Raw genomic sequence first — 17,651 nt, forward strand, 5'->3', positions numbered from 1 at the left:
GACAGATTCTCTACAAATATTCCAACCCACTATTCATAAATACCAATTTTTTTGTGGCAAAAGCTTTCTAAAAATGTCAACTATATCCTCAAATGTCTTCATCATACTAATCACCAACAAAAAAGCATCATTCCCACAGGCTTATTTTTCTATTCAAATACAAAATGAAAGGCTACAGTGGCACTTTAAACACATCATAAACACCACTGTGGTGAATTAAAGAATTACTAGCATAGCTAGCAACAACCATTGAGATTCTTGCTAGTCCAGAATTTTCTGAGTGGGTCTACTGGAAAAACGATTTATGACATATTATATTATACCATATCTTAATTTTAATATTGCTATTTTGTGACACTGAAATTAAAACCAGGGGTTCATACATGCTAGGCAAGTGTTCTATCAAGCTACAGCTATACCCACAACCCTTTAAGTTTTATGACAGCGTCTTGCAAATTGCCAGGATTGCCTTAAACTTGAGGTCTCCTACCTCAGCCTCAAGATTGAGCAGGTGGGATTACAGGTACAGACAACTGCATGTGGTTTAACATTCCCTTTTAAACCTAAATTAGAGGATTATTTACAAAATAGGGTATGAAAAAAATAGGTTATGGTACCAAAATGTCTTTCCCAAATATGAACACAATTTTGTATTCATCAAAACACCCAAATAAGCATTGACTTATACAATGGACTGATAACATATGAGTATTTGAAAACTCATTTCAGTACATGACATTTTAAACACTAAGAATAAAGTCTTATATGTAAGGGTAAAACAAAGTTTATTCCATAATTACACTAGGACATGGTTCGATGGAGTTTTGAATGTAGTGTGACCTAAGCAATCAACAAAAGCATGAATCTACTTCTGTTAATGGTTTTCAAGCCCACAGTGTTAAGGCCAATGTAAAACTTCCCCTTCAGTATCTATTATTTAACATAAATCTGAATGTTCAAGTACATAATAGAAATTAAATGAGATAAAAAGATTAGAAAGAAGACAAAAATAAGATTTACTGAGAATAATAGGATTTTCTTTGTGGAAAACAGATTAAGAAAGGTCAAACGAGTCCCGTTTAACACACACACATTCTGAACCCAAAACCGCTCTAAAATATAGTTTTAATTTTAAAAAAGGTATTATGCAAGCATTCCATAACATTTATCTTATAGTTTAATATTTATCTTACATAAGATAGTTATGTAACAACAGAAACATCATTACACTCAATGACAGCAACAAGAATATGAATGGGAATCAGGACTAGCTGGATGCCAGAGGGGCAGAGACAAGATAGCTGTGACATCCTTTCTCTTCTCATCCAGAAATGGAGTCTGCAGCTCTAGCATGGCTCATAGCCACAGAGATGAAGGACAACATCGCTGCACCTCTCTAATGGCTGGTTTGAGCGATATACATCAGTTCTAGTACATAACGAGACAGAAGCAGAAGTGCTTCTTCTAATTTGCGCCCTTATGGGTTTCACTTTTTACCTTTGATAATGGCAGAGTGATGGAACACCCTGGCTGCCGAGATCAGGAGTTCCCAGGCTATGGGAATTTTAGTGATGCAACAGGAAAAGTCCTGGACAAACCAGGGCAGGTTGGTCATCTATACCTCTGACCCTGTCTGTACCTTTCTTTCATGACAGACTTTATGAGCATCTTTTCATTTATACTGAGAGGCCACACAAAGGCAAAAAGGGCAGTTCAAATGTGACAGAAGTCAGGTTAATTATGTAAAGTTAATTGTGACTGGCTATTTTCAAGTAAAGTAAACGCAAAGACTACCCTAAAATCACATTACAGAATAGGAACCTCTGGGCTCGGAGTGGGGAAAGAAGAGATAATTTAGAAAATTAAGCTCACCTGCTGTGGGTTAATTTGCACCACCAAAAACCGAATGAAGACAAGAAGTCCAGTTCCCTTCATTAGGTTGTAATCTGGGTGATAACTGTACACTGTGAAAACTGGGGATGACTGTCCAAGTTATAAAGGAAGATAACTTTAATTTTCAAAATCTACAACTTTCCTAAATGATTTTTATTCATTCAGAAAAAATTAAATAAATTTGCATGGACATGCATGGCTTAGCTGCAGAAATGAAACTAAAAATTGCTAAATATAAAAGAAAAAAATTTAATTCCATTTCATAAATTTAACACAAGAATTGATCTAAGGCTCACTGTCAATTTTTTTAGTTAAAATTTCTAACATACTTTCGCTTTTTAAAAATGTTTTTGTCTAATAAAAATCATCTAAAAGTGCTTGATGAAAAATATTCTATTCATATTATTTATATTCATTTTACTAACTTGTCCTGTTATAGAAAATTGGGTTAATATGTATCTCTCCACTAGGACACAAAGAGATATTTCTTTACACACAGAAAATACTGAAGGGAATGGGTCATTCATGACACCATTCAAAAAATTATACTATTCCGAACCTGGGATTTTGTTCAATGCCAAGGAGCTTCCCAAACCTGACTCTCAAAGAAGAGATTATAAAGTCTGCTGTTGTTATTGCTGCTTTTGGAGAAACCGAAGCTAGCTGCATTTACCACTTCGCACTACAATTACAATACATGTACTTATCTCTTTTCAGTCATCTACAGTACAGGTGGTAAAGCTGTAATGGGAAACTCAAACCTGTTCCTTATCATTTCCTTATCAGGCCACCTGGAGAGTTTCTCCACAATCATCAGGTGGAAAGGCAAGACTAAGACTGCAAGAAGGAAAATAGGATAATACAGCTATCAAGAGACACTGCACTCAGCACTTTGTAGCCAATTAATGCTTGATGATGGTGATTACATTAAACTATTTAAAACATAAATATAATCACCTAATGAAGTACCCTCCTCAAATCTTAGGGTCCAGAAGACTCATTTTTGGGGGATACCACAGATCGAACTTGGGACCTTGTGCTTGTGTGGTGGAACCACTGAGCTAAATCCTGGCCCAAGAAGACTCAACTTTGGTGCTTAATAAATGCAGATCCCAGGATCTCCTTAGCAGATAAGCTATTTCTTGGGAAAAACCCAACAATCTTGCATTTTTAAAAAGCTGAAGATTTTTGTGCAGTTCTCCACCAGATTGATAAGGATCTAGTATTTAACCCTTAGGTCCAATGAGAGAAATATAATGTGGGGTATGTGGATATACACTATCAAGACCTAAGTTAAAAAGCTCAACTGTTCTGGAGATTCAGAAAAGCATAACTACAGTCTTGAATTCCAAGAAAAACAGAATCAACAATTAAGCAATCCCCAAACACAATTTTTAAGTTTCCTGTTACAAAATACGTATAGTCTCTGCACATGAATAAAGCTTTAGTATTTTATAAACCAGTGTGACCTATTAGTGTGTTAGCAAAATACTATCAGGATCAATCTAGAAGCATAATTAAGACAACTGTTAATGAATATTAAAAATTTTGGGGTTTGGATGTGTCATATTTCATTACCTAAGAACTGTCCTTTCAGTTCACATTTCAAGTAGTTTAAATTATGAAAATATGACATTTTACATGACTTATCCTTAAAGGAAAAATCAAAATGAAAGTAGCATTCATCTAAAGGTCCCATAATCAATAGCTTTTCTAATTTAGCTCAAGTTGTTTCTTTAGGCCTAAATTTCTTCACCTGCAAGTGAGGCTATAAAACTGAAAACTGAGTTTAAGAATTGGTTTAAGCCAAGGGTGGTGGCACATACCTGTAATATCAGGGACTCAGAAAACTGAGTCAGGAACACTGCATGTTTGAACCCAGCTTGACCCATTTGATAAGACAAAACTTTTAGAATGGGCTGAGGATATAGTTCAGCATTTCCTGAGTTCAATCCCTAGTATGTCAAAACAAAAATGTTTCATGAGATCAATATAATTGTATTCACAAATTACAGGGTACTAAAGAAAGAAGAGAAATGAAATTACCTTGGTTTTAAACTTTATTAAAATATAAATTGGGGTTTAGTAGGTCTGGAGTGGGAACCCTAAATTATTATCACCAGCTTCCTGGTGATATGGATGTTGCTGCTTTATAGAGAGACTGTCTTTTAGTAAGACAGGATTTAAATGGAAACAAAGTCTTTGTAATGAGAGAAGGGAGGGTAAAGGGAGGACAGGGGAATGGGAAAAAAATAAGAACCAAGATACATCATGTAAAGGTACAAGACCACAAGGATGAATGTAACTGTACTGTTTACCTTAAATGTACCAATAAAGTTAATGAAAAGAAAAAAAAAAGACAGGATTTAGTAAAGCCAAAGGTAAAACAGCCACAAAACATGATCAAATAGTCAATAATACCAAAAACCTATGGGAAACCAAATTATTTTTTAGTCACACATATACAAAGAACAATTTGCCTAAAGTAATGAAAGGACTTAACAGACCTAATATATAATTTTTAATGAACTGACATGTACTAGGTGAGCCAACCTTTAAACATATGGCTATAGTTCAACTCTAGCTACACATTATTATCACCTAGGAAGACTTTAAAAGCTAGAGATGCCTGCCTGAAAACCTGCCACCCCCAACCTACCAACCTAGTTCAATTAAATCAGAATTTCTGGAGATGAGGGTCCATGTCTTACAGCATCTTGCTTTCTTTTAATGCTCCCAGATGATCACAAGATTGAGGACCTCTAGGCTACACTTCAGACAATAATGTGGCATAATACACAAAAACAACAAATCCATATTGTTCTTTTTAATAACTCAGGGAGTAGGCTTTAACTCAACTAAGAATACCTGTCTTTCCCCAATGCTCAGTCAAAATACCAGGCACACACAATTTAATAAAGGAGGAAAGGTCTATTTTGGCTCACAGTTTCAGCTTTCTCCAAGGCAGAAACAGCCTAGCAAAGGGGCCTAATGGAGGAAAACGTCTTCAACCCATGCCAACCAGGAAGCAGGCAGAGAAGGGAGATGCTGGAGATAAGAACACACCCTTCCAGTGACCACCTCCAACTAGGCCCCACCTTCTGATAGCACATCCAGCTACTGAACTCATGAATGGATGAATCCACTGGAGTACAGCAACCCCATGATCCAATCACCCTCCAAACACATACTGATCATCCAATGAGCAAATGAACTGACTGCATATTTAGTATCATAGATGAGTGCGTCTCACCAAGTAATACACATCAAAAGTATGTGGAGGTCTTGCTAAGCCACGAATTTGTGTATCCCTCCTCAGAGCTTCTAACTCTGTAGATCCAGGAAATGCCCAAGAATCCGAATTCCTAATAAGTAATGCTGATGCTGGTGGACCAAGAACCACGTTGTGAGGATCACTGATTAGGATAAAAGTTGGCAACTTAAAAGAATACAATTTTCCTTTTTAATATAGAAAATGGTGGCTTTATAGCACTTCAAGTCTTTATCACATTTTTAGTTTTAAAATGCAGAGTAAGGTATGGGTTTCTTTTTCTACAGTTTCTTAAGACAAGCTTGGTACCAGTTCTCCCCATCTCCAAGCATCTGCCTCAAATGATTAGCATTCAACAAACAACACGGTAGTCCTTTGTTTCCAATCTGATCTCATCTTTTAACATATGAGAAAGTTTAATCAATCATGAAACTGAAAATGAGGCTTACAATTCTGACAGGTGTATGTTTTCTTTAAAAACCTGATGCTCTTATGTTTTAAAATGCTGCATTCTAACTTTTTTACAACTGTTTCATTGAGATTTTAATTAGTGAGATATAGCAAGTGAATTTGGAGTACTCAGACAAAATTTCCATCTCCCACAATGAAATCCTTTCATAGATGGGGGAACTGCTATTTCAATATATCATTACAAGAAATTCTTAAGGTCACAAAAATGTATGATGATTAGAAAAAAAATAGCACTGGATGAATTTTTAACATGATCTACATTAACACTAAAGCACAAAATAAGTTTCTGTATAATGTAACAGACATGTTTTAGGACCAAAAATTTCTCACTAAATATTAACAACAATAAAAATTTCTAGGTATTTCCCTATTCAATTCCTTGAGTCCTCACAGGTGAAAAAATAACAAACCTCCTATTGTCTCATAAAATTCCAGTAGAATAACCATGAGAAGCATGTTACAGACTGTTAGATTTTAAATCAGCAAAGTGATATTAATCCCCAGAAGAAAAAGATTTTGGCAGAGTCTTCAGAAAGACATAATTTAATTCCCCCTTAACACCCCATCACTATGGTAAAAAGTGCAGCTCTGTATCTTCTATATATCAAATATTTACCCCATTAAGTGCAGAATAGTATTATATATCATTTCAACTGTTAAGTCCTACAAAAATAATATAAATATACTTAAATCTTGGCCCTTAATGTTTGTTAGAAAATCATACCAAGAATGTTAAATAAAAGCATGTCTTTTCATTTAAAGAACAAATCGGAGTTGCAATTTCAAAACTAAATATAATTCAGTCCAAACCCTCTCATGTATAGTGAAAGGGACAAATCCCTAGGGAGTAGTTACCTAGCACCACATAACTAGTTCATAGTTACTCATTGCCAGAGATGAAACCAGCAGTCAGGTTTCCTGTGTCCCTATCCAGTATCTCCTACCTGTACTCTCTAAAGATTCTCCAAGGGTCTCACTGCCATATGTCAGATAGCAGATCAACTTTTTCTTGAAAGTAGAAGTCTTGGAAAAGCCTGAGTGACCTTCTTAAAACTTTATACTATAAAACCCTTAAATATACTTTAAAAGAGCCACAAAGCATTGTGGCTCTATGGCTGAGAGTTCTATCACATTATACGCTGCTTGTTGAATGAATGGCTGAATTAGTTCTTAAATGTTACAGTCATTGTACTGACCTCCGGGAAATCAACACAACTAATTCAAAATGTCTATTCTTCTATTTCCTCTGGACAAGGGAGCAGGAATAGGAGTAGGATTATGATTGCCTTTAAGTAGTATTAAAATAAGCTAAAATATTTTTATTGGCAAAATGGTGAAAAGCAGAAAGCATGTTGGGCCTATATATGGGCTGGACAACTACTACACAGGGTGACATTAAAAAACTAGATCTGAGGGCAAGGTAGACCCCTATCCTCTCTAAACTGTCCACCTCCCTGCCCCCACACCCACTGAAAGCCAATAACTAGGACCTAACCTTGCAATTCCTCTAAAACACAGAAACCTTATCTCCAGAAAGGGAGACAGGCAGCAGGGAAGAGAAAGGAAGTAAGGGAGTGCAGGAAGTCAGTAGAGCTCAATTCTGAGCTTTGTGCCCAGTTTAGAAATCTGAAGAAAAAGTACACACCAAATCATATGCTCAGAAAGTCTAACATAATCACCACTCAATGCCTTGAAGAATTATCTAAATGTGCCAAATAACACAAACAAGCATCACTACTTATTAACAGTTTTCTTGATTTCAATTCTTTCCATTCTTTGTTTCTTTTTCTTTCCATTTTTTCCCTTAGGATATTTCCGAACATGTAGTTTTATTCTTATTCCTATTTCACCTCCTATTACCCTGCTCAGAAAGAGATGGAAGGGGAGGCATTTGAACCAGAAGAAGTTTGGCAATTATTAAAGAAGGAACTGAGCACAGAAGGAGAAAAACAATCATTGTGCCTGGGTAGGTGCTTTGCATACATGGGTGTAAGAGGGGGAGGGGATCAAAATGTTTCAGAAGTCACTTTCCTCACCTGTGTAATCACTCCTTTCTCCACTATTTCATGACATCAGGCATACTTACATTCAGACATAAACACAAAATAAAAACCATATTTCTGTTACTACTTCTTTTTACTAGATTTACCTAGAATAGCTGTGAATGTACTTCCATCTATTAGAAGGCCCAGGTAAATTTCAAAGAAAATCCTACCTTTAATTTTATAATGAAGAGTTCCATGAAACTATACCATAACCTTTTTGCAGAAAAGACTTTTCCACTGTGACTACATGAAGGAGCAGCCCGTGTATAATGTGTGTTGCTCCCACACAGAACATTTCATTTAAAAGCAAAATTGGAGAATATTTTCAGTTTAAATGATGCAAGTTGGGGAGTGAAAAACAACAGGGAAAAGCATCAATATAGGCAGAGGACACTAGGGGCTTCCCTACCTCCCTGTCTTTGAGAAACTACAGATATCAACCAAGGATGTTTGAGTATCTTAAGTACTATTTGTCCAGAGTGGTTTAGGGGAAGACAAAAACAGAGACTCTGACTCATAAAAGCTCACTCTCCTCAGAGGGAGGACTGAAGAGAATTAAGTATCAAACTATCATCAATATATGCAACAGTAGAAATTAAAGTGAAACTGGAAAGAACAGAAGTGAGTACTGGCTGTCAAAACCTTAAGAATCTAAAGGTATAGAGGTAAAAAAAAGCAGAATATTTCAAGGAGGGGAATATCCTGAAGCAAATGTCCAAGGGATCATGGAAGCCTGTAGGAGGTTAGGAGAAGATAAATGGGGTGATGGAATCAGAATGCAGCAGGACAACAAAGAGCCCTGAAGGTCTGGCTGAAAGATGGTGAAAATAAAAGGCAAGTGGTAGAGCATTTAGTGATAAAGACAGCTGACTGAGAGTAATGGGAGGAATCAAAGGTCAAGGGAGTGGCCAGAAAGATGCATTAATACAGTTGAGGTCAAGTGACAAGGGACTGCACAAAGAGCACAAGGTGAATGGAAGACAGAAAGGAAGAATGGCTGTAGGCAGGGGGTTCATGAAAAAAGATGTGACCAAATTAGGGACCAGACTAGACACAAGGGACAAAGGAGAGGGTAAGTAAAAAACAACACCATTCTTGCAACCACTGTGGAAATCAATAGGGAGATATATTAAACAACTAGGATTAGAAGCCCCATTTGACCCAGCTATTCTCCTGCTGCGTATCTTCACAAAAGAATTAAAAGAATCATACCACAGTGATTTATGTTCACCCATGTTTATAGCAGCACAGTTTGTAATAGCTAAAACTTGGAAACAACTTAACTGCCCACCAACTGGAGACTGAATAAAGACAATGTGATTTTTTTTTTATATAAAATGGAATATTGCTCAGCCATAAAGAAGGAGAAACTAGAGACATTTATAGCTAAGTGGATGCACATTGAGGGCATACTCTTAAGTAAAATTAACAGGACACACACCGAGTAGTTTCTCTGGTGTGATAAACTAAAAGTGTAAATAAGGATCAAAATGTATAACTGATACTGTGTAATAGGAAAAAAGTCTAAAGGTATAGGGCAGGTGGGAGGGGTAGGAGAAAGCTAAGAAGGGAAAAGAAAAAATAAGAGAAAAGGAAAAAAATGGAATCAAAATCTTTGTAAATAGGGAAGGGAGGAGGGGGTAAAAGGAGCCCAGGGGAATGGTTAAAAAATAAGAACCAAAATACGACATGTGAAGGTACAAGATCCCAATGATGAATGTAACTGTACTGTATACCTAAAATGTACCAAAAAAGAAAAAAAAATGGTTTATAGAAGTCCACTGGGACAATGGACACTTTGCAGTTTGGCACCACTGGTTTTCTTGAACAAACCCTCAGCATGAAGATTGAAATCACTTTTAGGAACAAGTGCCAGAGGAAGCCAGGCAAAAGTTTGATGAAATCTTTTAGCACATTGGGATGAGTTTGTTGTGCTTCACAAAGTATGTGTTCATCTTTTACAACAGTAGATGACCAAAAATCTAAAACTGTTAAATGCAAAGTTTTACAGATCTCGAGGTTAATGATTGCCTAAATTGCACAAATATTTAATACGTTGTTGTAGCCCTAAATTTTTCAGCTTAACAGATATGTTAAAAAGTGATCACCTTGCATGCGATTTAACCATTTTAAATTAGGCTAGTTTTTATATCCAATTGTATACATGTCTAACCCTCAAATATCCTTCAAAAGAGTTTTGGGATTTTTTTATTTTTGCTTTTTTTTTTTTTGTCTTTCTGCTGGTTTCTATTTGAGTTTGATTAAAGTTTGTTACATAGCAGCAACAACAACAAAAAACCACCATTCTGTCACTGGAAGACTGATAACAAACTAGGGCAAGTTTGGAAGCTGAGGGTGAATTTTAGGCTTTTGAGAGTAGCTGGTGAGAAACCAGAGCCAGAACTCCAGATCAGCTATTTATAAATAAATAAAGATCCATTCCATGGTGTTGAATCACCTCACCAAAGCAGCAAGGATAGAGAGAGAAGACTGCAGGCTTGAGGACAAAGATGTTCTTCAAAATGCACATAAAGGAAGCAAAGGCACAACCCAAAGAACAGATAAAAAGCAATTACAGGTAGTTGTGAGAGAGGTGGCAATCTCAGCAGGTAAGAAGAGAGTAGAGGGTAGAGGCAAGAGGCTAAACTAGATAATGAGGTCAAGGTCTTAACCTTGGGAAAAACTAGGCAGGCGGTGTAGGGCAGTTGAAGGAGCAAGAGGAACCAGGACCCACAGATCCTAACACTAAATCCCTCAGGGATTATCCTGGTGACCTTCAAAGTGACTCTGTGCCCCCAAATCATACTCCATAAAATACCAGTAGAGAGCAAATGGTGCTCAGAGGCACAATAAGGACAAAATTATAGAATGTAAGTGTTAGGAGATTTGCTAAGTACAACAAACATTGTGTGAATATAACATTATTATTTAGGCAGGAAAGAGAATTTCTCAAATAAGGTCATGACAGAGAAGCTCACTACCTTTTCCCACCAATACTACTAATGTACACCCTCACCTCCACCTGGATGGTGGCCCTATTTTACACGTTGAACACCACAGCATGCATTTAATTACTCATCCCCAGCTTCCTGCTTTGATACAGCCAGTTTACACAAAGACCAAATGGGACAATGAAATGCTCATTCTCTCCACTATTTTTTTTTCCTCTTACCCTATCTTGTTCTTCTTCCCTTTTTTACTTCCCTTATTCCCATTCTATCCCCATTAATACATATAGGCAAAAATGTCTACAAGATATTTGTAAAACCAGAAGAAAACAGAGCTGGTAATCAGCATTAATACTCCTTAAAACACTTTCACCCTTGACCTTTATGCCTAACTTTCACTGCTTTCTCCCCCTTGCTAAATGGACAGGCAAACCTGTTTGACAAGTTTCCTCCAAGCCCTGCTCTCCTGATTGGCTTAGTGAGAACAACTGGTCTAGGGGCACAGAGCAAATGCAAAAGCTATGTAAAGCACAAGGGCTTTCTTCATACAGCAAGTCTGTGGCTGGCCTACTGCTAACTCAGAGCAGCAGTTTCAAAGCTGTGAGACAACAGCACAGCAGCACTCCTGCTGTTAATAGTAAGAATTTTTAAAAAAATATTTTTTTTCTTGTTGATTACTTACTCTGTGGTTATGAGTAATTAGATGAGAATGAGATAGAATCATATTAAGACTTTTAAGTGAAGTTTATAAAATCTTCAAATTAGTTAGCAACGTGCCCAACTTGTTTTGCTGCTTGCGTGCTTTTGTGTGTGTGTATGTGTGTGTATGTGTGTGCGTGTGTGTGTGTGTGTGTGTAAAAGAGCAGAAATTTTGGCAAAACATATGTATCAAAACAGGAGTCAAATAAGATTCCTTTTTAAAAGGACATTGCTCCAAATAGCAAAGTTTTTGCATGTATTTAAAATATGAGGGGCCGGGGATTTACCTCAGTGGTTCCACAGCCTGACTAACAAATGCAATGTCCTGAGTTTGATCCCCGAAACCAAAAAATGAATGAATAAATAAATTTTAAAAATATTCTGTTTTAAAATCATACCTGCTTTTTTACTGGAAAATTTTTCTAACACAGAGTATGATAATATAATAAACATCTATAAACCCGATATTTAAAAATGTTAAGTGCTTACCCTATTCAACTGTTTTGAAATTTTAAATCCCATAAATATTTAATTTATGGAGCTATTCAAGAACATCTTATTATAACAAATACAGCAAAATTTTATAAAATTCTACTTTGTAAATATATGAGCATACATTATTTAAACATAATATCTTACTTGGAGGAAAACCAGCCTCATAGTTACTATTTATTAGACCAACTTATAGTTAATAATTGTAACAAAAAATTACAACTTGTTGTCTTGAAAACATTAAATTTCTTCAAAACAATTAAAAAGTGGAAAACGATTTTGCACATATTATGTAATTAATCATCCCAGATCAGGCAAAAATTTAGTAAGTCAGCTATAAATGTGAGTTTTTAGTATTTGCAGATTTGTTTCTGTTATCTATATCAAGCCAATGAAAACTGATTACACCATTAAAATAAAACCAATTCAGATATATATGTAAGAATCTAAGCAAAATACACACTATTTCTAAAATGTTATTATAAATTCTTCCATTCTATTCCAAATGGTATAAAACTATTCCATTCTATTCCAAATGGGAAGAAATCCTAACCCTAAAACCATATGCACAGAGCATTACGATTTGTAGGTAATAGGACCATCCACGTGGAGGTACTAAGCACAGTGGACAAAAAGCACTGAGACTCAACTCCAGCACAGGGAGATGCTGATAGCACAAAGTGAAGTATAGTTGGGGAATACAAGTAAAAAAACAGTCAAATATGAAACATCCCTACATAATAGACCGCAGCTTACCTCAAAAAGAAAGAACATTAAATTCCATTTATTCAACAAACATTTATCGGGTCTCCTAAAAGCTGCATACTACGCTAAGTGCTATATAAATATACTATAAGCAATGAATAAAAACTGAATGTACCAAAATACATATATTAATTTGAAGTAAAAAAGCATTATATATAGCCAATTAAGTGTCGCTACACCTTACAACCAATTTATATAAAAAAAATGCACTATATTCAATCACTGAATGAAAATAAGTTCATCTATATAGCCATTTTCTCAAATGCCTATTACTTGGAGGGTAAAATATTTATATAAATATTTCATAAAATTTAAGTTTTAAATGTTTATCACTTACATAAAGCATCACTTTACCCAAGTAAAAAAATTCTAAGATAAAAAATATATTTAAAAATTATCGTAGTGGACATAACTTTCTTAGAAAAGCAAACAAAGGACTATATGAATTAGTCCTTTCACTATTACATGTTAATCTTTACTTTTCACAATGCTGACCTGTAAGACCCTGTGAGATATGGAAATGTCTTCTGAATCATTAAATATGTTAAGTTTTGATATCAGCCATTTTATGATGTTTTGGTTTTGCTTGTATTAGGTTACCTAGAGATGTAGAGAAAAATAAGGATACCAAGAATACTTTAAACAAGACATTTTAAATATTCACTACTTGGTTATCTTTTAAAAACTGTATGTACTGACACACTCCAGGCTGAAAGAAGCTCCTGGCCTCTGAGCACGTCCCGAAGCTCTGGAGGTTACTCTACTCTCTTCGAGGACTGCTTCCTTCAAAATGTCCAAGTGCTGCTATTCTACTGGCCTCTAACCCAAAAGGCTATAAATAGGATTAAGTTTTCATCATAAAAATTGCTTTTCAACCACTCTCCCAGAACTATGACAACTAGCATTTTGGAAAGCAAAATTCTCTGGGGCCTCTTAAACACAAATCCAAAACCTGCTTTCATAAAAGCAGTTTGCACTTATGAACATGAGCCAGTAACAAACCTTTCAGGTATTGTGCATGCCAATCTCCTGCAGTGCTCACAGAAGACCTAGGAAGTGTGTGTTTTGATGCCCATTTTGAGGCAGAGAAGAAGGAACTATCACAAAAGAAGTGGTCAGTCTAGGGTAGTGGTCCCACTTTTTCAGACTATAGATCAACATCTTTTATTTAAAAATAAATCATGGGGGAAAAAAAAAGCTTGTTTATTGAGGCTGTAGGTTTTCACTCATCATGCAACACTCCAGAATCTGCATTCCTTTCTTATTATTGGAAATCCTGGCCCATAGCCCTCTGGGATACAAAGTTCAAGCTTTGAAGCATTTATTTACTCATTGACATGCTACCTGCCAGAGTTTACCCCTCAATCCCAAACCTTTCCTCAATGGATTAACAGGAAAGCCAGTGATGGTGAAACTGAAGTGGGAAATGGAATACAAGGGCTATCTGGTCTCTATAGATGGCTATATGAATATGCAGCTTGCAAATACAGAAGAATACATAGCCCAAGATCACAGAGAACAGAATACTTATCGTTTTCATATCTGACCTGTCATTTCTTGAAATTCTCTTCTTCAGCTACTAAAAATCTTTCTCCCCTAATTCTCCTTTTCACCTCTCTTGCCCGTTCCTTCTCATTCTTTGCTGCTCACTATTTCTTTATCCAAGTCTCAGGTCTCTCCAGGTATCTACTAACTTCTTGGATTTGCCCTAAAAACCTATCAACTCTCATTGTTTACAATCACCCATTCACTAAAATCTGCCCAAGTAATCCACCCAAGCATCCATCTGTTCATCTACCTGTCTAGCTCAGGACGTCTCTGCTCAGAACTTCTGTGCAATGATTCACTGAACACATCTTCAGTTGGATTTCTTTTGGAGCACTAGGGATCAAATCCAGTAGTGCTCTACCACTGAGCTACACCCGAGGGTCTTGCTCTTTGAGACAATGCCTTGCTTATTTTCCAAGCTGTCTTCCAAATTAGGATCCTCCTGCCTCAGTCATCTGGGTAGCTGGGGTTACAGGCATGCACCAAGCCTGGTCTATCTTCTTTGTGACCAAACACTTTTCTTCATCCTACCATGGTCACTACAATACCTTCGAAATGGCCCTATCTGTCTCAAAGATCTCAGATCCATCTTTATCAACTGCTGTGACAGCTGACTTCTGATCAAATTAAGCCTTTGTTTAAAACAAATCTAAACAGAAAACGATCTACACACCCCAGAATGGCAAACTCTTGTCCATCATCTTTCTTTTGCCCGTGCTGATTTATCCATGTGTCACCTTCTACAAAGCTTCTCAGTCTTCTGCTCCCATGTACAACTGGCCACTTCCAAATTCCCACTCTGGTACTCTGGGCCCAACAAAACGTGCAGCACTAACCTATACTTAGTCAAATGACCTTTTCTTCTGTCTGTGCCCCCCTCAGCCCCTTCAACTTTCCGGGGTGTTAATGTATTTTCAGAGCACCAAGTCTGGCACATCATATGCTTTTAATAAGTACCTGTTGGGGGAAAGAATGAATGTCTGTAAGACATTTTAGATTAAGAAGCTAGGATTCCCACAGGTTTCAGGACTAAATTAAACTACTTCATTCAAATTAATTTGATTACGTTGGTTCTCCATAGATAGGTATGTAAAACACTATTTAAATACTTAACCTAGCCCCCAGTATGGTCACCATGATTATCAAATTACACTTCATTCTGGCTTCCAGGAAAGGAAATATTAACATCATTAAGGTTAATGAGTTTCAATGGCAGAAAGAGGTATGCACAATATCACATCTATGTATGCATATGTGCACATATATACATATATATTCCTAAAGAAAAACAGTCTAGGCCTGATGTAATAAAAGCAAACTCTTTTAAAAGGGCTACTTCAATTTCTCAGCAAGGAAGACTTTTGAAAGACTGAATGTCTAAAATTAAGACATTCTTCTCATGCACAAAATTTTCTATAACACATTAAGACCTCATAGATAAAGGATACCCTTTTGGGAACCTCAACTTCTTAGCTCACAGTCAGCCCAGAAATAAAGCATATGAACAGGAAGTATCTATCATACAGTCCAAAGGCTTTATACTCAAGCAATAGCCCACATCATTTCATGGAAAGAAAAATAAAAACACAATAGATAATATAGAATCAAGGCCCACTCACAGCCAGACAGAAAGTGATAGCTGCTAAAAGAAAAAGGGCCCAGGAAAATCATCAAAAGAAAAAAGGTACTTCTGTCTCTATTCTAGTAGTATTTCATCCCAGAAGGCTGAGACCATTTGCTATAAACAAAAACAACTCCTACACCTCAATGAATAGCACCATTCAATTATTTATTAATTCATGCTCATAAAGACACTCAATCCAACGACAACAAAACAAATCCAATATACTCCAAGGACAGACTAAGATTTAGTAATTTATTTTTAACAGCCCAATGTCTAAAAGTTGATAGTAATTAATACTGTGAGAGGGCCAGGGATTTAGCTCAGTATTGCCACTGCCTGCCTTGCAAGTGCAAGGTCCTGAGTTCAATCCCCAGTACCAAAAAACAAAAACAATAGTGCGAGAGGTGAATTATTAAGAAAATGTGCTTATGTAAATAAGCATTAGCCCAAATAATTCATAAACAATGCAAACTTCTCATTCCCCAGACTTATCTTGGCAATGTCAGGTACACCTTGAAATCTAGAGTAAACTGCACATAACAAAAACGTTATTATTTGACAAACAGACACACAAGTAATTTTGAAAAGAAGTTTAAGGACTGAAGAAGGGTTTTTCAGCAATATTATAAGGTAAATAAGCTGATGAGTTTTTCATGGATATCCTGAACTCGGTATAAAATGAGAAATGTGAATGGTCAAGCTCTTTACACAAAAAATACATTTTTACACTAAATAAATTTGTTATAAATACATTTGCTCCATTCTGTATTCTCCAAATACACCAAGCATAAAGTTCTGAGAACTTTAGATTTAGAAATGAGTTCAAATCTCAGTTTTTACCAAAAAAAGTCTGTTCAGTTATGCCCAAACTCTGAAGAGTATCAGACTTTTTAATTAAATGTCAAGGCACTAGGTTTCATGTTTTTAAGCACTTCTGTAGCACTAAGACACAAAACAGATGTTAATTTAATCTGGTTGGTGGCAAGTAAATAACAATACTAGAGCATTTCTCTCTAGTACAGTCTCAAATAGTTTCTGAACAGAGCAAAACCTCAAACTACCAAGAGATAGTGTTTTTTTACAAGGAGAAAATTGTCTGCAGGCTCTTAAATTAATACAAAGTTCTCATCTCCTTTACCATATATTGAAGTACATGACTTTTTGATTAATTTAAAAATCCCTAAGGATAAAGTATGATTACTCTGATTACTATGAATTAAAAAGAACTTTCTATCCTTCCTATGACTCTCCTCTGGGGAATATGACAGGATTCCTCCAGGGCACAGTTTTTGTTTTCTTCATTTTTTTGAAACATGATAAAATTATCAAAAATAAAAACAAGAGCACACCTGGCATCAAGTCAAACTGCCACACATTCTTGCCATTAATCTGGAAAAATTCTTTGTTAAAAGATGACAGTGTGAAAGACAGAAAATATTTCGGGTCGGTGGTTTTTGCTAAACCTTTTACTGAAATAAAAAGCTCTATTTCCACGGCTCACACTGGCTCCTAAGACAAGTGACTCTCCAGATAACAGCCTGTGACATTCCCTCAACCTGCTGCAAATGTCTAGACTGGGCAGCTATTGTGCCTCAGGCTCCCAGGAGATCTCCACCTCCTGCCCCGGGATGCTAAAAGGTACACAGAACCGGAGGTACAGGTACACGCAGAGGCGATCCTCGCCTTAAAGTAGCGCTGCCCAGCGTACCCAACTTTATAAACCCTAAATAAAGCCACAGAGTTCGCACTTAACGGACTAGGGAACCTGGTTACTTTGGATGGCCCGGGCCCCAGGCGCCTCTACCGTACTAGCACCGTGTCTCCTGCACCGCGGGTTCGCGCGCAGCCCTCCAGCTCGCCGCGGCGCGTCCGAGTCCCGCCAGAGCCCTCCACTC

The 17,651-nt window shown here is 36.6% G+C and overlaps 1 protein-coding gene across 7 annotated transcripts in view; it reads right to left on the reverse strand.

The window, feature by feature from the left end:
* Ugt8 (UDP glycosyltransferase 8) overlaps positions 1–17,645 on the reverse strand; it is a 70,227-nt gene extending 52,582 nt beyond the window's left edge. Inside the window, exons 1-2 of one of the 7 annotated variants that reach the window (XM_010633844.3) lie at positions 3,720–3,822; positions 1,873–1,983 (exon numbers count right to left, since the gene is read on the reverse strand). Coding sequence is in view for 1 of the 7 variants with exons in the window: in XM_010633842.3 (XP_010632144.1) it covers positions 17,106–17,112 (7 nt within the window). In the remaining 6 variants the exon portion in view is untranslated. Of the gene's footprint in view, positions 1–1,872; positions 1,984–3,719; positions 3,823–17,105; positions 17,458–17,521 lie in introns of those variants that run through there. The other 6 variants (XM_010633843.3, XM_010633845.3, XM_010633847.3 and 3 more) reach the window with 6 other exon arrangements.
* Between the last annotated feature and the right edge of the window lie 6 nt (positions 17,646–17,651).

This window comes from Fukomys damarensis, unplaced genomic scaffold (genome assembly GCF_012274545.1).
Source record: "Fukomys damarensis isolate Sample0158 unplaced genomic scaffold, DMR_v1.0_HiC HiC_scaffold_38, whole genome shotgun sequence".
Classification (NCBI taxonomy): Eukaryota; Metazoa; Chordata; class Mammalia; order Rodentia; family Bathyergidae; genus Fukomys; species Fukomys damarensis.